General features: G+C 48.8%; 1 protein-coding gene across 2 annotated transcripts in view; it reads right to left on the bottom strand.

Moving 5' to 3' along the window:
* The window catches only part of SPTBN4 (spectrin beta, non-erythrocytic 4), a 109,272-nt gene that overhangs the window by 61,666 nt on the left and 20,919 nt on the right, over window positions 1-26,687 (bottom strand). For both annotated transcript variants that reach the window (XM_035118507.3, XM_088671247.1), the window contains exons 10-17: window positions 23,575-23,692; window positions 22,117-22,275; window positions 20,840-21,142; window positions 17,144-17,294; window positions 9,721-10,594; window positions 8,521-8,658; window positions 4,789-5,169; window positions 2,877-3,252 (exon numbers count right to left, since the gene is read on the bottom strand). In XM_035118507.3, the coding sequence (XP_034974398.3) occupies window positions 2,877-3,252; window positions 4,789-5,169; window positions 8,521-8,658; window positions 9,721-10,594; window positions 17,144-17,294; window positions 20,840-21,142; window positions 22,117-22,275; window positions 23,575-23,692 (2,500 nt within the window). The remainder of the gene's footprint in view (window positions 1-2,876; window positions 3,253-4,788; window positions 5,170-8,520; window positions 8,659-9,720; window positions 10,595-17,143; window positions 17,295-20,839; window positions 21,143-22,116; window positions 22,276-23,574; window positions 23,693-26,687) is intronic.

Genomic DNA, 26,687 nt, shown 5'->3' on the forward strand with positions numbered 1-26,687 from the left:
ATTACCTGCCAGCAATTAGCAGCTGATTGATAAACGGCCTCCTTGCAAACCTCAAGTCCCAAGCAGCCAGATAAATCTTGCTACAGTGGTGCCGCGCTAGACGAATTTAATTCGTTTCACGGGTCTTTTCTTATAACGAAAAATTCGTCTAGCGAATCCCATAGGAATGCATTGAATTTTTTTTGAAGTTCTTTTTGCCCATAGGAACACATTAATTGAATCTCAATGCATTCCTATGGGAAACCGCGATTCGCTAGACGAATTTTTCATGAAACAAATTCGTCTAGCAAAGCAACCTCCGCTCGAAAAATCATTTCGTTAAGCGGAAATTTCATTAAGCAGGGCATTCGTTAAGCGAGGCACCACTGTACTTGGGCCTGAAAGCCGACTTGAAAGCTGCCTGCTAAATCTGCAAAAGGAGCTTTTGCTGCTCAGAAAAACTGAGCCCGAATAATCTCTACGCAGCGGATTCAAGGCAGGAGGGCTTGAGTTCGTGGTCATCCGTTCCCAATGCCCCAGAAGAGGCTTGGCCAACCTGGTGCTCTCTGGATGTTTTGGACTCCCATCAGCCCCAGGCATGTGATGCCGGGAGGAGCTCAGCCCTGCTGGCTGGGGCTGGTGGGGCTGCAGTCATAATAATAATAATAATTTTATTACAGTATTTATACCCTTCGGTACCCATCTGGCTTGGTTTCCCCAGCCACTCTGGGCGGCTTCCAGAAAAATATTAAAATACAATAATTCATCAAATATTAAAAGCTTCCCTAAACAGACTTCTGGAGGGAAGCAGCTGTCCCAGGAGGAGGGCAGAACCACTGCAAGGACAGGAGGTCGGACCCGATGGGCCACCAGCCTGGTCCAGCAGCCAAGCTCTTCTTAGGCCCTCGTGGAACCTGCCGGTCCAGAGGCAGTCTACCTCGCTTCCTAGGTTCTTAATGGTATTTGACCCCTGCAAGACCCCTGCAAGAACAGGATGCTGCAAGAACATAGCCTACATCTCCTAGGTCTAGGACATGTACGTCATGTTTAATAAGTGCATTTTAATATTGATCCAATCCATTTGGATTGCCACCGGTTCCCTAAGATTTCCTAACGTTGCTGCCAATAGCAGATAATTAAGTACTTGTTCTCAGGCTGGCATAAGATCATCTAGATCCTTGATGACCTCAACACACTCCCAAACTGAGCAGTTTCAGCCCCATCTCCTGTGAAGCAATGATGACACTAACCATGGGGGCAGAAAGCCCCAGCGCCCATAGCTATTTCTTCCTCGTTCACAGAATACAGAAACCTGTCTTTGCATGATGGCACAACTGTTTATTCTCTATCCACTACGATGTTAGCACTGGGAAAACATGGTTTAAATGGAAAATTATATGCTTTGAATTAAGTTTTAAAAGGTTTTAAAACCAAATATAGATAAAGACACCTGGTTTTCAATCTGTTTAGGAGGTTCGCTGGCATCCAGCAGCCAAGCTCTCCTTAGCTTCTTATGCTCCCTCCCAAGTCTGTCAATATCCTTAAATTGCAGTGCCCAGAACTACTCGTTTTTCTCGAGAAGAACCACTGGGCAGTCAGATCATAGGAAGCTGCCTTGTGCAGAGTCAGGACGCAGGCTCCGTATTCTCTCAGCACTGACTGGCAGCACTCTTGGGGGTCTCAAATGGGTGGGGGTCTCTCTCTCAGCCCTCCCTGGAAGCACCACAGGGGACGGATCCTGGCACCTTCTGCATGGAAGGCAATGTCTACCACCAAGCTGCAGCCCGTGGGCAGGGAGAGACAGGGGTGGTGACAGTGGTGTAGTGGTCAGAGTGCCGGACTAGGGCCTGGGAGACCTGGGTTCAAATCCCCACACATGGCCATGAAGTTCCCTGGGTATGACCTTGGGGGCCTGCAACTGCATCTCTTAGCCTAGCCTACCTCACAGGGTTGTTGTGGGGAGGGTTGTTGTGGGGATTTTGTGAGGACGGGGGACATCATATTAATCATAATAATTTACAGTATTACTTATACCCTGCCCATGTGACTGGGTTTTCCCAGCCACTCTGGCCGGCTTCCAATAAGAGATTAAAAATACATTAAAACACCAGTCATTAAAAATTCCCCTAAACAGGGCTGCCTTCAGATGTCTTCTAAAAGTTAGTTGATTATTTCCTTGACATCTGGTGGGAGGGCATTCCACAGGGTGGGTGCCAGCACCGAGAAGACCCTCTGCCTGGTTCCCTGTAGCCTCACTTCTTGCAGTGAGGGAACTGCCAGAAGGCCCTCGGAGCTGGACCTCAGTGTCCGGGCAGAACGATGGGGGTGGAGACGTTCCTTCAAGTATACTGGGCCGAGGCCGTTTAGGGCTTTAAAGGTCAGCACCAACACTTTGAGTTGTGCTCAGAAACGTCCTGGGAGCCAGTCAAGATCTTTCAGGATTGGAGTTATGGGGTCTTGGCGGCTGCCCCCAGTCCAAGTGGTCCAACTGGAACATGCACCACTCCGGCGAGACAGTCTGTGGGCAGGGAGGGTCTCAGCCTGCGTACCAGATGGAGCTGATAAACAGCTGCCCTGGACACAGAATTGACCTGCACCTCCATTGACAGCTGTGAGTCCAAAATGACTCCCAGGCTGTGCACCTGGTCCTTCAGGGGCACATTTACCCCATTCAGGACCAAGGAGTCCCCCACACCTGCTTGCCCCCTATCCCCCCCCCCCAACAGTACTTCTGTCTTGCCAGGATTCAACCTGAATCCATTAGCCATGGGCACAGCAGCTTGAGCTCCCGGGAAAAAAGGCGGGATTTAAATGCAGCAAATAAACACAATAACATTTCTTTTGATTTGTTTGTTTGCAAAGCTCCAGGCACTGTGTGTTTGGGAGCCCAGTATTACCTGGTTGTAGAGGCAGACCTCGGCCTGCTTGGCGTCCCGCAGGAAGAGGAAAAAGATGTGGGCTTGGACCAGGACCTCCCGCCGGTTCTCCCACATGTCCAGCAGCTTGTTCCAGCCTACGTCCAGCTTCTGCAGCCACTGCTGCAGGGAGAGGTAGGGCAGGTCAGCCTCCTCCAGCGCCAGGACATCATTGACCGCCTGAATCTTGGCATAGTCCTCCTCGTAGCGGTTTATCTCCTCCTTGAGGGAGGCGTGGTGGTTCAGCAGCCGCTCAGCCTCCGCCAGGTTGCCTGGCAGCTCCTCCGAGGCCACGGCTGCCTGCGTCTTCACCAGCCATGTCAGGAAGCTGTCCAGGTCCTGGATGAACTGCTGCAGCCTGGCAGGGAAGGAGAGGGTCAGGAGGGGGGCAGGGGACACCTGGGCTGGTGCGGGATGTGACCCGTGAGAGGCAGTCAAGTACAACATTCCTTGTAATGCTAGAGAAGACATGCGAGGGAATGTTTGGTCCAGCCAGTCGAAACTTCCTGTTTCCTCCTGGCGGGAGCATCCTTCCTTTGCATGTGACTAGAGGTGGGCGTGACCTCACCTGTCCAGGTAACAAAAGGACGAGTCACGCAGCACCCTTCTCTCTTTTTTGACTCGCTTCTTCATTTGACCAGCTTCTAGCTAGGACTGCTCTGCTATCTCTCAGCTAGCAGAAGCACTGGGATTATTCCCCCATATGGGGCAGATCCACATGTACATATCTGTAACTAAGTCTGCCTTCAGGGATCCAACTGTGAACTGATGTGAGCAAACTTCTCTTATTGACTTTGAATAAGATCGTGGAGTCTTTATTCTTTTAAGAGGGATTCAAGGGAACTTGACCTGCCTCTAAGGGCGCCCACAGATTCTAGGGCTGGGGTATCATTGAGGGGCAATATTTTAATTCTGGAGATATTACTTTTGTTATTATCAATATTAATCTTTGGTATCTTTATTTTTAGATCTTACTGGCATACCAACAGGACAGCTCGGTAGATCCTGAGACTCCGACTCACAGGGTCATGGGTTCGAGGCCCGTGTTGGGCAAATAGTTTCCTGCACCGGACAGGGTGCTACATGAGCCTTGGGGGTCCCTTCCAGCTCTACCGTGTTTCTCATATTATAAGACATGTCTTATATTAATTTTTTTCCTCAAAAAACACACTATGGCTTATTTTCAAGGGATGTCTTATTTTTTTCCTCCTCCTCCTCCTGCCATGGCCAGCATTGCTGCTGCGCCTATCACTATGTCTTATTTTCAGGGTATGGCTTCTATTCCTTGAATGCTTAAAAATCCTGCTATGGCTTATTTTATGGGTATGTCTTAAAATATGAGAAACAGGGTATGATTGGGCCACTGTGAGAAGAGGATGCTGGCTTAGATTGGCCTGACCCAACAGGCTCTCTTTTTATTATTATTTCTAATTATTTATTGAATTCATACACTGCCCTATACCCGGAGGTCTCAGGGAGGTTCACAGAAATAATCAACATAAAAACCACAATACATATAATCAAAATTAAAACAACAACCCAATAATACCCACCCAAAAGACCCACATTTTAAAAGAGTATAAGGTCAACCAAAGGCCTGGTTAAAAAGGAACGTTTCTGCCTGGCACCTAAAGTTGTGTAATGAAGGCGCCAGGCAAACTACCCTGGAGAGAGAATTCCACAGACAGGGAGCCACTGCAGAGAAGGCCCCGTTCTCGCGTTGCCAGCCTCCGGACCTCTCGAGGAGGCACACGAAGAAGGGCCTCAGAAGTCTCAGAAGTCTCAGGATCCAGGTAGGTTGAGATGTTCTCCAGAGGCCTCCGTTCCCCCTGCCCCCAAGGACTCACCCCCCCCCCCGGGACCCTCCCTTCTCCCCCCTCTGAGCCTGGCTGACCTGCTGGCCACCGTGAGCGAGTCCTCGCAGCCCTGCAGGGTCCGCTTGAGGGCCTCCCACTCCTCGCTGATCTCCTCGAACTGCAGGAGGATCTCCATGGCTTGGCCCGGGTGGGTGTTGGCCAGCAGCTCCCCCTCCTGCTGAAGCTCGATGAGCCTGGGTTCAAGGACCACCAGGGCGGCCTCCATGGTGGAGAGGCGGCGCTGCAGGGACAGGACGCTGCCCAGGTCGCCGCTGTTGTACTGCGTGGACTCGACGGCTCGCCTCTTCTCCCGAATCTGCGACTTGATCTCGTTGCACTCGAGCAGGTAGTTCTGGATCTTCAGGATGGAGTTCAGGTGGTCTTTGCGGTGCTCCACCAGCTCCACCACCCGGTTCCACCTGGAAAGAATAACCTGCTGGATCAGGCCCTGGGGGGGGGGCAAATTGTGGGGCTTTCTGCAAGCAGCTCTCCAGGGCTTCCAGCATAGAAAGCAAGGAAGCCCCCAACGGTTGGAGGTGGAGCAGAGCCCTCTCCTCCTCCATTAATTGGATTAATCCTCTTTTAAAACCTGCAGGAGGGAGTTCCACAGTTTAACTCTGTGCTGTGTGAATAAACCAGGTTTCCTCAAACTCAGCCCTCCAGATGTTTTTGAGCTACAACTCCCATGATCCCTATCTAGCAGGACCAGTGGTCAGGTATGATGGGAATTGTAGTCCCGAAACATCTAGAGGGCAGAGTTTGAGGAAGCCTGGAATAAACTATTCCTCAAAATCCACCTTCATGGGATGCCCCTTGCATCTACGGAAGCTGTCCAATCTTAAGGCAAATTCTCTCTGTCCCACCCTGTTTCCCAAATGCATCATTGCGCCTAGAGACTGATCTTCCCTCGGTAGAATTACGGATCTAGCATAGGACACTTAACTCTTGGCTTCGTCTAAACTCAAATCCCCCCGGTCTAATATCCCTAGTGCTGCAAGATTGTCACAAGAGCAGCTGAACTAAAATTGTCTACCAAAAACTTCATTCTTGCAGTTTATCACCACAACAGCTACTCACTTTGAGTTTTAGTAAAGCAAGCAGTCTAATCTGTCGGCAGCTAAATGTTATCAAGCGTCAGAACAACTTGGCCACAATAAGGAAATTTTGCCCATGGGATGACTATTTTCCACCTTACCAATTTGACTCTCTGGCACCCAGGGGCGTAGGAAGATAGGGGTGGGGGGGCGGGCCGCCCCAAGCGGCGCGATCCCAGGGGTGCCATCATGGCTGCCCACCCTGCCCCCAAAACACGCACCCCGCCACAAAATGCACGCGAGGTGGTGTCACGCTTGTGGGTGGCTTGACGCCCCTAGCCTCCATCCAGGGAGAGCGTGCCTTCGCTGAGCAAGCCCCTGCAGCGCCTAGCGAGGCTTGCTCCCTCGGCCGACGCATGCTCTCCCTTCCTGCTGCCGCACACTCTCCCTGGGTGTTGAGGGGCAGGCCGGCAAAGCGACGCTTGTGACGCCCCTCGACGGCCCGCCCCTCGACTCCGTGCAGGGAGAGCGCGTGTCGGCCGAGGGAGCAAGCCAGTCCCGGCAGCTGTCCAGTGAAAACCTCGCTAGGCGCTTGTGAGGGACAGAAGTTACAGGCAAGTCCCTCCCATCTTAAGTAGCAGCTCGTCTCCCAGCGCGAGTGCTAGTGGAGAGGGAGAGGTCTCCAGCGGAGACTCAGGAAGTGGTGACCGAGGCTCAGGCAAGGTAGCGGAGCCCATGTCCAGTGTGGGAAGGGAAGTGGGAGGCAAGGGAAGAAGGCCGATCCCGCCGACCCCGGAACTGCGCAGGAAACGACGGGGGCGGAGATTCAGTATGCCTAGACTACTTTGCTGGAAGAAAACGCGCGAATCTCCATTCGGAGGTTCTGACCCCTAACTGACAACATGTACATAGTACTGTTCTGCACTGTAAATAATCAGCACTAAATAAAAGAATGAAAAGACAACGCCTGGAGGAGTCGTTACTCTAGAGTAGCCGCTACCGCGCCTGTGACAGCGCTGCAGGGCTTGCTCAGCCAATGCACGCTCTCCCTTCCTGCTGCGGCGCTCTCTCTCCCTGGACGGAGGTGAGGGGCATGCCAGCGAGGGGCACCGCTGTGGAGCGGCGCCCCGCCCCCGGGGGGTGCCTCTGCTTTGACGCCCCGGGTGCCAAAGCGGCTAGCAACGCCCCTGCTGGCACCCTATCCGCATAACCGAGCAATCCTAAAATACAGATGCACTTTTACTCCTGCAAGATTGAATGTATTGCCCTCGGCTGTACTGGGGGGGGGGGGGGCGAGATTCCAACAGATTCCACACAAAAAACGCTTATGTCCCAAATTGGTGCCACATGCCCTTCTGGCTTGCACTCTTTATAGAGGGATGAGGTTATCACCCCTCTTTTATTGTCCATTTTGGGTTGCCCAGCCACTGCCACAGTGTTCTCTCTCTTGGCAGATCAAGATGAGCAGGTGACAGCAAAGGCGGCAAGGTTTTTAGCTGGGGCAATCAGAATAAGATCCACTATTTGAGTATTGATTCAAAACCCTAAAATGTATTTGATATAATTGACTTTTTATTTCTATTCTTTGTATAGCGTATTGTTGTTCTATTGCTATGGCCGATGACTGATGCAAATAAAGATTCATTCACTCATTCCACCTTCATGGGATGTCCCCGAGTTCTAGTGTTAAGAGAAAAACTTTCCTCTCTCCGCTTTCTCCAGGCCAGGACTCATTTTGCAAACTTCTCTCATGCTTGCCTTTTCTCCAAACTCAAAAGCCCCAACCTTTCTTCCCATCCCTTGATCAAGAAGGGGATCAAGTGCAGGGGCATCAGGCAAAGCTGGTCAGCAGACTCTCACCTGGTCGCCTCTGGCGAGTTGGAATAGCCTCCAAGTGACCAGAGCAGGGGAGCCTGGCAAAAATGTGCTCTCTCTCTCTCTCCTCTTTTTTTCAGTCCACAAAAGTCAATGCCTCTGTGGGCTGGGGGCTTTTGGGGACCTGTGTGCAGCTTTGTGGGGGGTCTTTGATTTAAGCCCCACTCAGGAGAAAGGGGAAAGAGAGAGGAAGGGGGGATTGGGGACTGGGAAGGTGCTTGCAAAGGCAACACACGCAGCGTTTCTCCACCAGCAGGCCCAACTCCAGGGTCCTCGCAAGGGGAGAGGCAGGTGGCAGAGAGAGATGGCTCCCTCAGGGGTCCCATGTGCCCTTTTGCGCACAGCGACGCTGTGACATTTTGCTGCAGCGAAGAGGGTGGGGGGTGGACGGACATCCAATTATCTTCGTAGAACGACGAGCCCCTCAGGGTTGCAGCCAAACGAGAAGCAGCAATGAGCCAAATGAGAGGTGGTTGCTTTCGAGGCCCCCCCAGGGTGGAGGTGGCAAAGGGGACACAGGACAGTCCTCTAAAGAGAACAGGGGGGGGGCTCTCCAAGGACAGGCCTCCCTCACCCCTTCTGCAGCCCCGACCCAAGGCTTGTGGGGGGAGCGGGAGGGGACTCTACCATCTCAGGGGTCCAGCCAGGCGAATGAAGCCAGTCTGCACCCCTTAATGGTGCCAGTTTGCCCTGCTTACTGCCAGCCCACATCTGGGCTACAGAAAGCCCAGTGCCGCCCCCCCCCAGTCAGGAAAGCCCTACGCTCAGTCTCTGTGGCTGGCTGAGCCTCCTCTGAGCAAGGCACTCTGCACATGCTCCGGTAAGCTGCCCATACCCTTCAGCGCAAGGGATGCTTTGTACCTGCTGTTCAGGTGGTCCTGGCAGGAGCGGACCTCGGAGGAGCTGGGGTGGCCCCCGTCCACCAGCTGCTGCACTATCTGGTTGACATCCAGGATCCGGCCCATCAGGCTGTTCATCTCTTGGTCAAGGCTTTCAAACCTGCGGAGGAAGACAGGGGGGGGGAGACCCATCAGGAGGCAGCTGCCTCAGGAGCCAAGGGCAGAAAGGGGGGCAGAAAGGGGGGCAGCAGGGTAGCCCCCAGCCCAGGAGCTCTGGCCTTCCAGTCTATCCCAGGAGGTGGCCGTGGCGTCGTTCCCAGAGGACAGCTCTGTTCCTCCACCCCATCAGGCCATTTCCTGGCTCTCCTTGCCTCCAGAATCCCATCAGAAACCCATTGAGATATGAAGCCCATAACCACTCAGGACCAGTCTATCTGCGAGGGGCCTTACCCCATATCCATCCACTTGTGGGATGGGATACATAAGTAGCAGTCAAGTACAACATTCCTTGTTTTCCTAGAACGGAAATGCAAGGGGATGTTTGGTCTAGTAGTCAGTCGAAAACTTCCTGTTTCCTCCTGGCTGGGACATACTTCCTTTGCATGTGACTAGAGGTAGGTGTGACCTTACCTGTCCAGGTAACAAAAGGCACAAGTCATGCTGCCACACACTCTCTCTCTCTGGCTTCCTCTGTCATTGGAGCAGCTTTTTAGCTAGAGATGCTCTGTTAGCTTCCAGCCAACATAGGACCCTGGGATTATCCTCATATGGGATAGATCCACATGTATATACTTTGTAAATAAGTCTGCCTTCAGGGATCCAACTGTGAACTGATGATGTGAGTAAACTTCTTTTATATGCTTTAAACAAGATTGTGATGTGTTTATTCTTTTAAGAGGGATATAAGAGAACTTGCCAGGAACTTAATAGGGAGAGGCTTACACAAGCCCGCTGTGTGTTTAAAAGGGGAATGTGAAACTCTGCTAAGTCAAGGAACTTGCTAGCGCAAGTTAGGAAGGATATGAATAAACAACAAATCCTCTCCTGCCTCCCTGAACATTCCCACACGATGAAGGGCAGCAGCAGGGACGGTGCCATGGGACAAAATGAGGGTCCAGGCAAGTGCTGCCCCCTGAACCACAGCCAGGCTTTCTCTGAACAACCTGCCCTCCCATCCCGTTTCCTCCCCCCCGGCCATGGCGCCCCCTTCCGCTGCCATTACCGGTGCTGCACCACCTCCACGTCCTCCAGCTTCTGGGGCACCTCCATGCGGTTGAGCCACTGCTCTTTCTCGTCGATCCAGACCTCGCAGGCGTTGACCTCGCCAAACATGCGGTAGACGGCCAGTGCGTCCTGAAGCCACTGGCGGCGCAGGACGGCCACCTCGGCCACCTCCCCGTACAGCTGCTCCACCTCCACGATGCGCACCTGGACGTCCACCAGCTCATGGTACTCCGGCGCCAGGGCGGCCAGCTGGGTGCGCAGCGCCAGGACGGTCCCCCGGTGCTGCTCGATCTCCTCGGCCACGCCCTTGTGCTTCTTGACCAGCGACTGGGTGGAGTACTCGTCGTGGCCAAAGTCGTCGCTGGAGACCAGGCGGTAAGTGTCCTGCAGCCACACCACCAGGTCCTCGGTGTCGGCGCTGAACTGGTGGAAGCCGAGAGCCTCCTGCAGCTTCCGCAGGTGGGCAGCCGCCAGCTCCTCCAGCTTCTTCCAGTGCTGGCGCACCTCACGGGTCTTGTCCTGGATGGCGCCCGGCGCGCCCTGCCTACGGAGCAGGACCTGCTCTCCCCGGCGCATGGCCGTCTGCAGCAGGGAGCGGCGCCCGCCCAGCTCGCCCAGGAGGATGTTGTGCTTGCTGAGCAGCTTGGCCACGCTGTTGAGGTCCTTGCCATAGCCACAAGGGGAGGACAGGATACGCTCCTTCTCGCGCACCCAGGCCTCCGCCTCCTCCATCTCCTGGAAGAAGGACCACAGCTGGCGGGATGCCTCCAGCTCCTGGCGCCGCTTGGACGCCAGCTCCTGCAGCTGCTCCAGGCAGCTCTGGACGTGGCTGACCCGGTTGCAGATGACCTGTGGGTCGCAGGGCTGGTAGCCTGCAGGGGAAGGAAGGGGGAGCAGGAAGGGGCGGGTGAGAGTCAAAGCAAGAGGAGCTCCAAGAAGTGTTGAAAGTGTAAAGAAAAAGGCGGCACTTTTTTCATATGTGGTGGAACAAAATAATCAAAAGTTTTGGGGAAATGATTTACAGTGGAACCTCGACTTAAGTACGGCTCTACTTATGTATGATTCCAGTTACGACCTCCAGTAGGTCTTCGACTTATGAACTTTCCTCTAGAAACGAACGGAGGCCTTGCCAGTAGCCTGGAGTGCGGCCGGCCGGCTGTGGAGCAGCGCTGGGGCCTCCTGCCCACCTAGCAGTTCGAAAGCACGTCAAAGTGCAAGTAGATAAATAGGTACCGCTCTGGCAGGAAGGTAAACGGCGTTTCCATGCGCTGCTCTGGTTTGCCAGAAGCGGCTTAGTCATGCTGGCCACATGACCTGGAAGCTGTATGCCAGCTCCCTCAGCCAGTAAAGCGAGATGAGCGCCGCAACCCCAGAGTCATCCGCGACTGGACCTAATGGTCAGAGATCCCTTTACCTTTACAATGATTATTACCTTCATTTTATGGATCTATGGTCTTGTTAGACAGTAAAATCCATGTTAAATTGCTGTTTTAAGGGGTGTTTTTCATCGTCTAGAATGGATCAATTCACTTTTCCATTACTTTCTATGGAAAGGTGCGCCTCTACTTATGTATGTTTCTAGTTATGACCGGACCTCTGGAACGGATTGTGGTTGTAAGTAGAGGTTCCACTGTATAATGAAATGAAAAAAAATGTTGAAGACCACATTTCTTTAAAAGCCAGAAGCATTTTTGTTAGGCGTTACGGGTCAAGACTTGCCAAAAAAGAGAGAAGAAGTTATTTATGTATGCAACAACGGCGGCTAGGATTTTAGTAGCCCAGAAATGGAAAGACAACAAGATGCCAACTAAAGAAGAATGGCAAGAAAAACTGATGGACATGCTGAATTGGGAAAGTTAACGAGAAAACTTAGCGACAAGGACTATAGAGACTTTTAAAAAGACTGGGAACCATTTATGTTATACTGACAGAAAAACTATAAAGAAATGGACTCTCTAGCAGGGTTTGACTAAACACTTACTATCAATAACATAGAAATTAAGAGGTGAAAACTGGAAAATAATAAAGCGTTAGAGGAAATATGAAAATAAATGTGCTATAGAAAGGTTAAGAATATAGTAATATTTAAATTAAAGATTGTAATATTAAGGTAAATTAAAACAAGCAGGGGAAGCAAGTATTTAAGACCCAGAAAAGGAAGTTGAGGGAAGTCTCGGGGTGGTGGTGGAGGGGGTTGGGGAATTATATTGCATTTTGTTTTTGAAATAATGTTGATTGTGACTGATAAAACTATAAAATTTAATAAAAAGTATTTTTAAAAAAAAGAGAGACAAAGCAGGAGGCAAAAGAGAGAGTCAAACCCTCCCCAGTTACAGCCAGTAAGCAGATAAACAAGAGGATTACTTCTTACCAAGTAATTTATTCCATAGTTCACAGAGAGATGCAAAGGAATGTAGCCTCCCTAAAATAATGGCGTTGCTCCAGATGAAGTCCAACCCCCTCTGTCTCTCCTATTCTACATCATCCCTATGTCGGCTAATCTGAGCTTTCTGCCTTATAGCTTTCTGTTAGGGAATCATTCTGCCAGAATCAAGGAGAAAGTTTCTAGAAGGTTCCAGGCAGTGATGGCCAAACTTGGCCCTCCAGCTGTTTGGGGACTACAATTCCCATCACCCCTGACCACTGGTCCTCTTAGCTAGGGATGATGGGAGTTGTAGTCCCAAAACAGCTGGAGGGTCTAGTTTGGCCATCACTGTTCCAGAGTTTTCCTTTAAATTTGGGAGTGGCACTCTGAGCTTCATTAGCTTGTCTTCGTTTTTGCAGACGCATGATAGGAAACGTCTGTCTGAAGGGTATTGCCTGTAAATTCTGCTGAAGGGCCGTTCCTGTAATTTCCGATGTGTGGGAGATAATACAAGACTTTTGTTTGATAGCGTACTGTTAATTGCTGTTTACTTTAACAGTTGAAAATATCTTTGCTACTGTAATGCTCGTACCCGGTCCAGGAATAAAACCTCTTGACTGAGACTTCACAGTTTGTGAGTCATCTTTAAAACAACAACTTTGTCATTGTTCACCACTTCCATGAGAGAAAGAAGGTAAACTCTGCAAAACAGTTGAAAAGAGGTTTTACCTCTTCTGCCCCCTTCATGGATCAATGCCTTGTCGTGGCGAAGGGGCTTGAATAACTCAGAGAAGCTATGAGCTATGCCATGCAGGGCCACCCAAGATGGACAGGTCATAGTGGAGAGTTTTGACTAAACGTGATCCACCTGGAGAAGGAACTGGCAAGCCACTCCAGTATCCCTGCCAAGAAAACTCCATGGACAAAGACAACAGGCATATAAAAGTTATGACGCTGGAAGATGAGCCCCTCAGGTCGGAAGGCGTCCAACATGCTACTGAGGAAGAGCGGAGGACAAGTACAAGTAGATTCAGAGCTGATGAAGCGGCTGGGCCAAAGCCGAAAGGACGCTCAGTTGCGGATATGCCTGGAAGCGAAAGGAAAGTCCGATGCTGTAAAGGAAAATATTGCATAGGAACCTGGAATGTAAGAACCATGAGTGGAGGTAAGCTGGATGTGGTCAAAAATGAGATGACAAGAATAAATATAGACATCCTGGGCATCAGTGAACTAAAATGGAAGGGAATGGGCGAATTCAGTTCGGGTGACTATCGTATCTACTACTGTGGGCAAGAATCCTGTAGTAGAAATGGAGTGGCCCTCATAGTCAACAAAAGAGTGGCAAAAGCTGTAATGGGATGCAATCTCAAAAATGACAGAATGATCTCGATACGAATGCAAGGCAGACCTTTTAACATCACAGTAATCCAAGTTTATGCACCAACTACCGGAGCTGAAGAAAGTGAAATTGACCAATTCTATGAAGACCTACAACACCTTCTAGAAATGACACCAAAGAAGGATGTTCTTCTCATTACAGGGGATTGGAATGCTAAAGTAGGGAATCAAGAGATAAAAGGAACAACTGGCAAGTTTGGCCTTGGAGTTCAAAATGAAGCAGGGCAAAGGCTAATAGAGTTCTGTCAAGAGAACAAGCTGGTCATCACAAACACTCTCTTCCAACAACACAAGAGACGACTCTACACATGGATATCACCAAATGGGCAGCATCGAAATCAGATTGATTATATTCTCTGCAGCCAAAGATGGAGAAGCTCTATACAATCAGCAAAAACAAGACCTGGAGCTGACTGTAACTCAGATCATCAGCTTCTTATAGCAAAATTCCAGCTTAAACTGAAGAAAGTAGGAAAAACCACTGGGCCAGTAAGATACAATCTGAATCAAATCCCTTATGAATACACAGTGGAAGTGAGGAACAGGTTTAAGGATTTAGATTTGGTGGACAGAGTGCCTGAAGAACTATGGATGGAGGCTCGTAACATTATACAGGAGGCAGCAACGAAAACCATCCCAAGGAAAAGGAAATGCAAGAAAGCAAAATGGCTGTCCAACGAGGCCTTACAAATAGCGGAGGAGAGGAGGCAAGCAAAATGCAAGGGAGATAGGGAAAGATACAGGAAACTGAATGCAGATTTCCAAAAAACAGCAAGGAGAGACAAGAGGGTCTTCTTAAATGAGCAATGCAAAGAAATAGAGGAAAACAATAGAATGGGGAAAACCAGAGATCTGTTCAAGAAAATTGGAGATATGAAAGGAACATTTCGTACAAAGATTACCATAATCAAGGACAAAAGTGGTAAGGACCTAACAGAAGCAGAAGACATCAAGAAGAGGTGGCAAGAATACACAGAGGAATTATACCAGAAAGACATGGAGGTTTCGTACACCTCAGGTAGTGTGGTTGCTGACCTTGAGCCAGACATCTTGGAGAGTGAAGTCAAATGGGCCTTAGAAAGCACTGCTAATAACAAGGCCAGTGGAAGTTATGATATTCCAGCTGAACTATTTAAAATTTTAAAAGATGATGCTGTTAAGGTGCTACACCCAATATGCCAGCAAGTTTGGAAAACTCAGCAATGGCCAGAGGATTGGAGAAGATCAGTCTACATCCCAATTCCAAAGAAGGGCAGTGCCAAAGAATGCTCCAACTACCGCACAATTGCGCTCATTTCACACGCTAGTAAGGTTATGCTTAAAATTCTACAAGGCAGGCTTAGGCAGTATGTGGACCGAGAACTCCCAGAAGTGCAAGCTGGATTTCAAAAGGGCAGAGGAACCAGAGACCAAATAGCAAACATGCGCTGGATTATGGAGAAAGCTAGAGAGTTCCAGAAAAACGTCTACTTCTGCTTCATTGACTATGCAAAAGCCTTTGACTGTGTCGACCACAGCAAACTATGGCAAGTTCTTAAAGAAATGGGAGTGCCTGATCACCTCATCTGTCTCCTGAGAAATCTCTATGTGGGACAAGAAGCTACAGTTAGAACTGGATATGGAACAACTGAGTGGTTCAAAATTGGGAAAGGAGTACGACAAGGTTGTATATTGTCTCCCTGCTTATTTAACTTATATGCAGAATTCATCATGCGAAAGGCTGGACTAGATGAATCCCAAGCCGGAATTAAGATTGCCGGAAGAAATATCAACAACCTCAGATATGCAGATGACACAACCTTGATGGCAGAAAGTGAGGAGGAATTAAAGAACCTTTTAATGAGGGTGCAAGAGGAGAGCGCAAATTATGGTCTGAAGCTCAACATCAAAAAAACCAAGATCATGGCCACTGGTCCCATCACCTCCTGGCAAATAGAAGGGGAAGAAATGGAGGCAGTGAGAGATTTTACCTTCTTGGGCTCCTTGATCACTGCAGATGGAGACAGCAGTCACGAAATTAAAAGACGCCTGCTTCTTGGGAGAAAAGCAATGACAAACCTAGACAGCATCATAAAAAGCAGAGACATCACCTTGCCGACAAAGGTCCGTATAGTTAAAGCTATGGTTTTCCCAGTAGTGATGTATGGAAGTGAGAGCTGGACCATAAAGAAGGCTGATCGCCGAAGAATTGATGCTTTTGAATTATGGTGCTGGAGGAGACTCTTGAGAGTCCCATGGACTGCAAGAAGATCAAACCTCTCCATTCTGAAGGAAATCAGCCCTGAGTGCTCCCTGGAAGGACAGATCCTGAAGCTGAGGCTCCAATACTTTGGCCACCTCATGAGAAGAGAAGAATCCTTGGAAAAGACCCTGATGTTGGGAAAGATTGAGGGCACTAGGAGAAGGGGACGTCAGAGGACAAGATGGTTGGACAGTGTTCTCGAAGCTACCAACATGAGTTTGACCAAACTGCGGGAGGCAGTGGAAGACAGGAGTGCCTGGCGTGCTATGGTCCATGGGGTCACGAAGAGTCGGACACGACTAAACGACTAAACAACAACAACAACAACAACCTCTTCTGCACAGCAAAAGTGTGTGGACGGGAACCTCTAATACTTTCTGTTCTCCTACTCTCAATGCACACCAGGCAGGGCCGGATTGAGGTTTGATGAGGCCCTCAGCTCCTTGATGGGGCCCTTTCTATGTCCAGCTGTCCTTTGTCAACAGCAAATTACCGCTGGTTTTTGTGCTGAATATATGCTACATGGTAATTTATGGACCTCATAGGTACCTAAAGCCATTTGCACATGTTGCCCTGCAAACAGTCTATGCAGAATGTGGGCACCCTATACAGTGGTCCCTCGACTTACGAATTACTCAACATCCGATGTTTTTGACTTACGAATGGCCGCACGCTTACAAATTTTTCTAGATACAAACGGAAACCGTTGGCGGTTTTAAATGCGGTTTCCTCGACTTACGAATTTTAAATGCGGTTTCCTCGACTTACAAATTTTCCCGAATATTTTTTTTCCTATGGGAAACCGCTTTTTGACTTATGAATTTTTCGACCTACGAATGTGCATTCGGAACCGATTAAGTTCGTAGGTCGAGGGAGCACTGTATATAGAAAGGAGCAAACCAGGGATATTTGAGGGAGCAGGCTAGCAGGCGGGGCCCATGACTTACATCATAGGAGCCGACACAACACAAAGCACTGTTGCTGTAGGTAGATTTTGTTTTATTCGTTTTTTATATTATATTTTGGAAATGTACATCCAGCTTTTTTTCCTCTTTAAATTTTTTGGAGGCCAGGAGAGTGGGGCCCTAAGCTAGAGCTTGTTCAGCTTATACCTAAATCCGGCACTGATGTCAGGTCCTGGGAGAAGGAGGGTCAGGAATGCTTTCCAAGGGCACAGAGTCTGTCAGCTGTCTCTCCCCTGGTGCTGCTGCTTCCTTCTGCTGCTCTCCCAATATTTCCCAGCTTCTCCTCTCTGAAGCCTCTGAACTATGACCTTCTGGAAACCAGTGTTGTAAATCTATACTATCCTCCTCTTCTCGGGAAGGTTCAGGAGGAGGGAAAGCAGTCTCCACCATTCCTCTTCGGTCCAGCCCCTGACAGCAACAGAAGGAGAGAGTCCCTGCCCCATCGGCTTACCTGTCAGCTCTGAGAACTTGAGGGCGGCCACGTTCATCGCCTGCACGCGCTCGCTCTGGGCAGAGACGTCGGCCTCCAGCAGCGCATGCTTCTGCAGCAAGTCCTCCACCTCCAGCAGGTGCTTCCCATACTCCTTGGACGACAGCTGGGCCTGCCGGGAAGGAGAGGGGTGTGTGTGGGATGTGAGCAGTCAAATACAACATTCTTTGTTTTCCTAGAGTGGACATGCAAACGGATGTTTTGTCCAGCCAGTCGAAAACTTCCTGTTTCCTCCTGGGCTGCAATATCCTTCCTTTGCATGTGACCAGAGGTGGGCGTGACCTTACCTGTCCAGGTAACAAAAGGGAAAAGGCATGCAGCACTCTCTCTCTCTTTGACTTCCTCCATCGTTGGAGCAGCTTTTTAGCTTTAGCCAACAGAGGACACTGGGATTATACCCACATGGGATAGATCAGGGGTCGGCAACTTAAGGCCCATGGGCCTGTAGTGTCCCAGGGGGGTTGTCTAACCGGCCCATGGTGACCCCTGCCATCCCTGCCGCCTGCTCTTACTGGCGTGGTGCGGAGCAGTGCGGGGACTGACCTATGGGTTTATGGCACCCGCGTGCATGTGCACACGCTTTTTCCGGCGCACGTCCGGGTCGGAGGAGCGCCGGAAATAGCATGCACGCACCCTCTGGCCCATCATCCGGTAAGCTTGCCGATCCCTGGGATAGATCCACATGTATATACTTTGTAACTAAGTCTGCCTTCAGGGATCCAACTGTGAATTGATTATGTGAGTAAACTTCTTTTATATACTTTAAACAAGATTGTGATGTGTTTATTCTTTTAAGAGAACTTGCCAGGAACTTAATAGGGAGAGGCTTACACAAGCCTGCAACTAGCTACCCGCTGTGTGTTTAAAAGATCTGAGCACAAGATCTTTTCACAAGATTGTGGCGTGTTTATTCTTTAAAGAAGGAGATAAGGGGACTTACCAGGAACCCAATATTAAGAGGCTTAAACAAGCCTGCAACCAGCTAACCGCTGTGCGTTTAAAAGGGGAATGTGAAACTCTGCTAAGTGAAGGAACTTGCTAGCACAAGTTGGGAACAATATTAATAAACAATATATCCTCTCCTGCCTCCCTGAACATTCCCACAGGGTGACGGGCAGCAGCAGGGATGGGGGGGGTCCCCCAGAGGGCCCTGCTTGAAACCAGCCAGACACTTAGTCACAGGATTGGAAGGGGCTCATCGAGTCCAACCCCCCTGAAATGCAGCAAGCACAGGCCGGGCCAGGCCATGTCCCCAAAGAACAGGAGGATGCCAGTTGCTGCAGGATGTGCGAGAGAGAGAATGGCCCTGGCATGCGCCCAGGCTGCCCTGCAGCAGGCAAGAGCATCCCTTGGCTCAGGTGGGCAGTCAGCCAGCCTACAGAGTCCACACATGACCCAGTCGGGGGAATAGTCTCCTTCAGGAGGTGGTGGGCTCTCCTTCCTTGGAGGCTATTCCAGAGAGGTTGGGTGGCCATCTGTCAGGGATTCCTTTAAAAAAAATACTATTTTACTGATTTCCCAAAAATAACAAAAATAAAAAGCAACAACAGTACAAAAACAGAACAAATTGACTTCCCTCTAATCCCTTCCTTGGTTCCATTCTTTATCAAGATACTGAATGTCCATTGTTAAATTTGTAACCTATTTAAATCACCTATTATCCATTCATAACAAAATTACAAGTCATCTTAAAACCCTGCTAATGTATTAACCTATGTACAGTGCTTCTGTATATATCCAATAAACATCTTCCATTCTTCCTTAAATTCGTGGTCATCTCTTCCTCTTAGCTTCATAGTCAATTTTGCCATTTCAGCATATTCCATTAATTTAACTTGCCAGTCTTCTTTATTCCTGAGCCGCGATTCCTGCATTGCAGGGGGCTGAACTAGAGGATCCCTGTGGGTTCCCTTCCCACGCCACCCTTCTATGATTCTAAGATCTGAAAGGAGGATCACGGGGTGGGTTTTGGGGGTGTCCAATGCTGGATCACGTAGGCTGTCGAAACGGTGGCCTTGTGTCCAGGAGGAACTCTAAGCTTCAATGTGGCTGGTGGTCTTGAGCATTTGGTCAAGCTAGGAGGGGGGTGCCCAGGGGGGAGGGGCAAGGGGTCTTCTCAAGGAAGGAACAGGGGCAGGAGCTCAGGGAGAAGCAGCAGAACCTGTTTCTTGCTTGCTCCTAAAGCTGCGGTTATAAACGAATCACAGAATTGTAGAATTGTGTAAAATGATGTGCCGGTGGTTTCTAACCCTGGTTAAATGAGCAAAAATGTACAGAACAAGATCTATTTGTCAGTTTTCATTTCTTAGTACAGAAAGTATTAATCTGATGCGTAGAGATCTTTGCTATTCTGATTCAGGACCGTTCTAGAAGGTTTATTTCTGTGTGTGAGAAACAGGAAGGAGGTTTCTGATGTTTTGGTCATTTCTGCTGGGAAGCTGAGTACAGATGGTTTAAACTGGTCCTCTTATCTCTTCTGTCAAGGTCGTATTGACTATAAGAGTCAGACCAGGAGAAGCCTGGGTCTCACTCTCACTCACTTCCCCTTTCTATCACTTTGTTCTGGTCTTCTGTTCTGTATGCTTAAGGTTAAGTCTTATTATAAGTGCTGCAACTGGATTTCTTACGGACGGGGCCAATCCTGATTGCATTGGATTTGTGACCATTATGTCCATTTGCCTTCTGAATCAGTAAGCTCAATCAACTCTGCTGGATTCAATTGATTGTGGTCTATTTTTTGGGAACTCTGCTGAACTCTGCTACATCTTTAAGTTTTTTCCTGCTCACCGCCTACAAGGGTGACACTAATAAGTTTTGGAAACTTGGCGATAAGGGTATGTTCTATCATATGTGGTGGAAATGCAAGGTGGTTAAAAAAAAGGGGAAATGATTTATAATGAAACAAAAAAAAATGTTTAGAGCAACCTTTGTTTAAAAAAACCAGAAGCCTTTTTATTAGGTATTCTAGGAGCAGAGATTCCAAAATATCAGAAAAAATTGTTTATGTATGCTATGATGGCCGTGGATACTATTAGCCCAAAGATGGAAAGAGGAAGGAGTCCCGACCAAAGAAGATTGGCAAACCAAGTTAATGGACTAGGTTGAAATGGTGAAAGTAACTGGAAAGCTCAGAAATCAAGACGACGAGAAATTTAAAAAAAGAATGGGAAAAGTTTACTATGTATTTGCAAAAGTCTCGTAAACAGGTTAATATATTGGCAGGATTTTAGAAATAGTACAGGAAATCTGAGGTTAAAAAAAATAATTTCGAGTAGAAATGATATACAGGTGAAAACTTAGGGAACTGGGGGGGGGGGATATCACAGGGTCCGAAGAATCCCATTTTATGGATTTTATACTATTTTTGTGTATATATTTTCTTTCTTTTGTTATTGTTTTTTATTATTGCCTTTGTAGAAAATTTAATAAAAATATTTTTTAAAAAAGAATTGTAGAGTTGAAAGGGAGCCCTGAGTGTCAACCAGCCCAACCCCCTGCAAGGCCAGAATCACAGCTGAAGAATTTCCTACAGGGGGCCACCCAACCTCTGCTTAAGATGAAGCAAGGGGAAGAACCTGAGAAGAGTCTGCTGGATCAGGCCATCACCCTGTCCTCACAGGGGCCGGCCAAGTGCCCCCCCTGCCCCCCCCCAGGCACCTGCATGTCGTCCATCCAGTCGATCATGTAGACCATCTCCTGGAAAACCTTCTGCAGGGCCACGTTCTGCTCCAGCCGGGCTCGGCGGCCACTGACCAGCTCCGTCAGGAGGCTCCACTGGCGCAGAATGTTCTCCTTCTGCGCGTTGATGCGCTTGCTGTCGTAGTAGCCCTCCGACTCCATCTCCTGGGCCAGCTCCACCACCACCTGGATGCGCTCCTGGTAGGAGGAGATGTCCGCCTCGATGGCCTCGTGCTTCTTCATGGCAGCCTCCACTGCAGGGAGGTCGTAGCCAAAGTTGTCCTGGCGAGAGGGAGGTGGGGGGAAGGGATGGACCAGGTAGTAAGGAGGCAGCCAATGTAATCTGATCTAAGGAGAACGGTGAGGCGTCTGCCCATGTGCAGAATGCTTTTCACGCACCAGGAAACCACAAGCCCTCCCCCACTTTCTCAATTTGGAATACAGTGGTACCTTGGTTCCCAAACGCCAAAAACCCGGAAGTAAGTGTTCTGGATGTCGAATGGTTTTCAGAAGCCAAACGTCTGATGCAGCTGTCAGCGACTGTTTCCGGGGCGCCTGCACCAATCTTGATTTTTGAACATTTTGGAAGTAAGGCGGACTTCCGCAATGGATTAAGTTTGGCGCTTTTGTTTTTGCTATTTATTTTGCATTTTTTGTGGCTTTTTCGGTTCATTTGTTTCTGTGACTGTGTGGAACCCAGTTCAGCTACTGATTGACTGATGGTGTGACTGCGGAAATGGAGAAAAGCCCCCATCCAAACAATGACTATCATCAGCGCAGGTTATATATATATATATATATATATATATATATATATATATATATATATATATATATATATAAAATTATCATCTCCAGTACCATCTAATTTATTTCATAGTACAGTACATTGATTATTGCTTTCATTTTATGGATCAATGGTCTCATTAGATAGTAAAATTCCTGTTAAACTGCTGTTTTAGGGGTCATTTTTAAAAGTCTGGAACACATTAATCTGTTTTGCATTCCTTTCTATGGGAAAGCGCGCCTGGGTTTTGGAACGCTTTGGTTTTGGACCGGATTTCCGGAACGGATTAAGTTTGAGAACCAAAGTACCACTGTATAGAGGAAGAGATTCTGCAGGGAAGCAGCGCACATCCTCTTTCTTATAATGCAACACGGGAGCGGATTCCTCTATCATCTGAGGTCCTTTCTCCCCTTCCCCTGATCCCCTGATCCCCAGGCTCCCCCCCCCCCCGTGTCTCTGCCCGCCTTACCTGGGAGACCAGCCGCTGGTTCTCGTTCAGCCAGGTCTCCCGCATGACGGCCTTGTGGTCAAAGCGCTGGGCCAGCAGCTCCAGCTTCTCCTGGCGGATCAGCTCGTTGCGCAGCGCCACCTCGCGCTCATGCTCCGCCTTCTCCAGCCGGGTCCAGGCCTGCCGAGAGGAGGAAGGGGCACAGAGTCACAGAGCAGCAGGGGATCCCCGAGGGTCATCCAGTCCAGCCCCCCTGTAATGCAGGAGCAACCGTCCAAGCATCCCAGATGGAGGGCGCTCAGACCTCGGCCTAAAAGCCTCCAGCGAAGGAGATCCCGCCAGCTTCCCGCAGAGTCCGTTCCCCTCAGAAAGTCCTTCCTAAGGTTTATAGAATCATAGGCTTGTGGAGGGGGAAGGGATCCCGAGGGCCATCTAGTCCAACCCCCTTCAAGCTGGGAATCTCGACAAAGTCATAGAATGGTCGAGTTGGAAGGGATCCCATGGGTCACATGGTCCAACCCCCTGCAAGGCAGGGATCTCAAATCAAGCATCCAAGACATTGAGTCAGAATCTACTTTCTTGTAACTTGCAGCCATGGGTTCGAGTCCTGCCCTCCAGAGCAGGAGAAAACCTGCTTGCTCTGCCTTCCATGGGGCAGTGATATTGGGAGATGGCTCTCATTCCACCTCTCAGCCTCTTCTTCCCCAGGCTAAGCCTCCCCAACTCTCTGAACCATTTACAGGTCCTTGACCATCTTCGTCTCCCTCCTCTGCACTTGGTCTGCAAGCACCGAGACCCGCTAGGTCCCACCCCCCTGGACTCGGCACTCCCCCAGGCCGTCCTGCCCTTCACAGAATGAATGAATGAATCTTTATTTGTGTCAGCCATCAGCCACAGCGATAAAACAATATGATATACAAAGAATAAAAATAAAATGTCAATTATATCAAATATATTTTAGGGTTTTGAATCAATAGTCAAATAGTGGGTCTTATTCTGATTAGCCCAGCTAAAAACCTTGCCACCTTTGCTGTCATCTGCTCATCTTGATCTGCCAAGAGAGAGGACACTGTGGCAGTGGTTGGGCGACCTGGAATGGACAATAAAAGAGGGGTGATAACCTCATTCCTCAAGTCTTTATCAAGAGTGCAAGCCAGAAGGGCATGTGCCACCGATTCAGGACTGCCATCTCTACAGAGACATAAGCGTTTTTAATGTGGAATCTGTTGGAATCGTCCCTCAAGTCCAGCTGAGGGCATTACATTCAATCTTGCGAGAGCCAAAGTGCAACTATATTTTAGGATTGCTAGGTTATGCAAATCAGGTGCCAGAGAGTTGAAATGGGAAGGTGGAAAATAGTCATCCCATGGACCAAATTTCCTTATTGTGGCCAAGTGGTTCTGGCGCTCGATATCATTTAGGCACTGACAAATTAGACGGTTTGCTTTATTGCCCAATGCAGACCCTCTTGGGACCCACCTTGTTGATGTCGGAGATGCCCTTGCCTTCCTTGGGGATGTAGAGCTTCCGGTTATTGGCCCGGAGCTTGCTCTGGATGGAGAAGAGGAGGACCTCCAAGTTCCCCTTCTCCTGAAACCTGCGGGCCAAGGACAGAGGGATCAGCCAGCCTCCAGCCCCAGAGAGAGAAGGGAGCACATCCACACACACACCCCCCCCAAAGGGAGCAGGGACTGTGGGATGTGATCCATGAGAGGCAGTCAAGTACAACATTCTTTGTAATGCTAGAGAAGACATGCGAGGGAACTTCTTGTTCCTCCTGGCCTGGAGCATCCTTCCTTTGCATGTGATAGAAGGTGGGCATGACCTCACCTGTCCAGGTAACAAAAGGACAAGTCACGCAGCACCCTTGTCTCTTTCTGACTTCCTTCTTCGTTTGACCAGCTTCTAGCTAGGACTGCTCTAGCACTGGGATTATTTCCCCATTTGGGGTAGATCCACATATACATATTTGTAACGAAGTCTGCCTTCAGGAATCCAGCTGTGAACTGATGTGAGTCAGCTTCTTTTACTGACTTTGAATAAGATCGTGGCGGCTTTATTCTTTTAAGAGGGATTCAAGGGAACTTACCCGGAACGTGCAATTCAATCTGAGACAGACTGAATTGTATAAAAGTGAGAGGCTCACACGAGCCTGCAACCAGCTATCTGCTGTGTAAAGGGGAATGCACTCTGCAAAGTAAAGGAACTTGCAACGCAAGTTAGGAAGGATATTAATAAACAATATATCCTCTCCTGCCACCCTGAACATTCTCACAGGGACCATGTCAGCTGCCCCTCGAGAGGCACACAGCTCCAAGGGCCAGGAGTGGCTTGAGCATCAGCCTCCCATGGCCCTCAAGAGACCAGGGTTTAAATCCCCCCTCAACCGCAAAGCTCACTGGGGGCCAGCCGCTGCCTCTCAGCCTGACCTACCTCGCAGGGCTGCTGTTGTGGGGATTAAAAGAGGAGGGGGAGGAGAACCACGTACGCTCCATGGAGACAAAGGTGGAATAGAAATGCAATAAAGAGATTATTCCTTGGCTGTGGAGATGAGGGGTGGGGTGCCGAAGGCCAAAAGAGGCCCTAAAGGGCACTTGCTCTGTCCTTCCTTGCTAAGGATGCTATCTGACTTTTAGAAGACACCTGAAGGCAGCCCTGTTTAGGGAAGCTTTTAATGTCTGGTGAATTATTGTATTTTAATATTTTGCTGGAAGCAGCCCTGAGTGGCTGGGGAAACCCAGCCAGATGGGTGGGGTATAAATAATAAATTATTATTGTTTTGTTGTTGTTGTTGTTGTTGTTGTGCTTCCCAGAGGCACAAAACCAAGTCACTGCACAGTATTTTGCAAATGAGGCGTTTATTTTAGTATATATGGTAAAAGCCTCAACAGCTCGGGACCACTTTACAAGAAGGACTGCCTGACCTGCCTACCGTATTGGTCTGAATATAAGGCACAATTTCCTCCCAAATCCTGACTGTGAAAAGTTAAAGTGTGGCTTAAATTCGCAACCTTACAAAAATTGGCTTTTACGATATCGCTGCTGAAACAGACATACGGTAAAACGGAACAAAACACTGCTTTATTGCCGATCTGCGAGCTTGAGACTGTTGTGCAATTAATTCTAATGTCCTTCATCGCTTTCCCCGTATTTTACAGTGTAGTATTGATTTTTTATTTGCATTTACGGTGCTACAAACAGGTGTTAAACCAACTTGCAAGTCCTCTCTAGTACCCGTGGGATTTTCTTCTATATTTGCCATTTATGGGTGTGAGTGCCTGCAGAATTTTAAGGGAGTGGCTTATATTCGGGTATTGCCTTTTTTCTCCCCCCCCCCTTGAACTCCCTGCCCATTGACTTGAGGAGCTGCCTCTGCTTAGCTTCCAGGGCCTACAGAAAACACTTTTGTTTGGGCAAGGTTGCCTGGGCATGCAATTTCCATTGGTAATTTTTTACCTTCCTTAGTGGATCGTGGCAACTGCTCTCCTGAATATGCTTTTTACAGGGCGGGGGACCGGGGATTGTTTATTTCATTCATTTATAAAAGTATTTATATACCACTAAAGCACAAAACATATCAAGGTGGAACACAAACTTAACACTAAAAGCACAGAAGCAACTTAAAAGGAAAAAGAAACAGTTAAAAACAAGATTGTGGGAGATTGCCTGCATAAACTGGGCAGAACAGGAAAGTTTTCAGCAGGTGTTTAAAAGTTGCCACTGAATCTCCAGTAGAAGAGAGTTCCACCGGACTGGACCAAGGACACGACAGGCTGGATTTCTCATTGCCATCCAAGGAGCCCTATCAACTTGGGGAGCAACGAGAGATGCTCCGGCAAATGATCTCAGTGATAGAACTAGGGGACTAGAGGGCAGTGATAGCGAACCTTTTAGAGACCAAGTGCCCGAACTGCAACCCAAATCCCACTTATTTATCGCCAAGTTCCAACACAGCAATTGAACCTGTATTTCTCATTTTTTCTGTGTTTCACGTTTCTTCTTAATGACTGCTATTGTAATAAATAATCCTTCATGAAAGTTATTGCGTTGCATCCTTCATTAAATTATCTTTCCATTGATATATAATTTTATGGTATAACTCAGTGGGGGTTTTTTTGTAAAAAAATGTTTAGGGATACTGTCATTTTGACTCAAAAATTACCACCCCGGGAAAAATAAATACAGTGAATTTCTTCTCCTGTTAAATTCACAAAATGTTTAGGGGTATGTGTCTCCCTGTGTCCCCAAACCTCAGAAATACTTTTTTCCCAGAAGGTTCCACAATTTTGGCCACTAGTGTACACTAGAGGGCTGTCCCAGCTTTTAATATGAGATACAGTGGTACCTCGACTTACGAAGGCGATCCGTTCTGCGGCGCTCTTCGTAAGTCGAATCCTTCAGTTGTCGAAGCGTCTGTTTTGCGCATGTGCGAAGCGCGGTTTTGCGCTTCTGCACAGGCGCCGGCCGCACCCGCCGCTTCTGCGCAGGCGCAGAACGCGTGCACGGTGAAAAGACTTCCGAGTTTGCTGACTTCGTAAGTCGAAACCTTCGTAAGTCGAGTCATTCGGATGTCGAGGTACCACTGTAATAAT

Source organism: Zootoca vivipara, chromosome 6 (assembly GCF_965207765.1).
Source record: "Zootoca vivipara chromosome 6, rZooViv2.hap1.1, whole genome shotgun sequence".
In the NCBI taxonomy this organism is placed as follows: domain Eukaryota; kingdom Metazoa; phylum Chordata; class Lepidosauria; order Squamata; family Lacertidae; genus Zootoca; species Zootoca vivipara.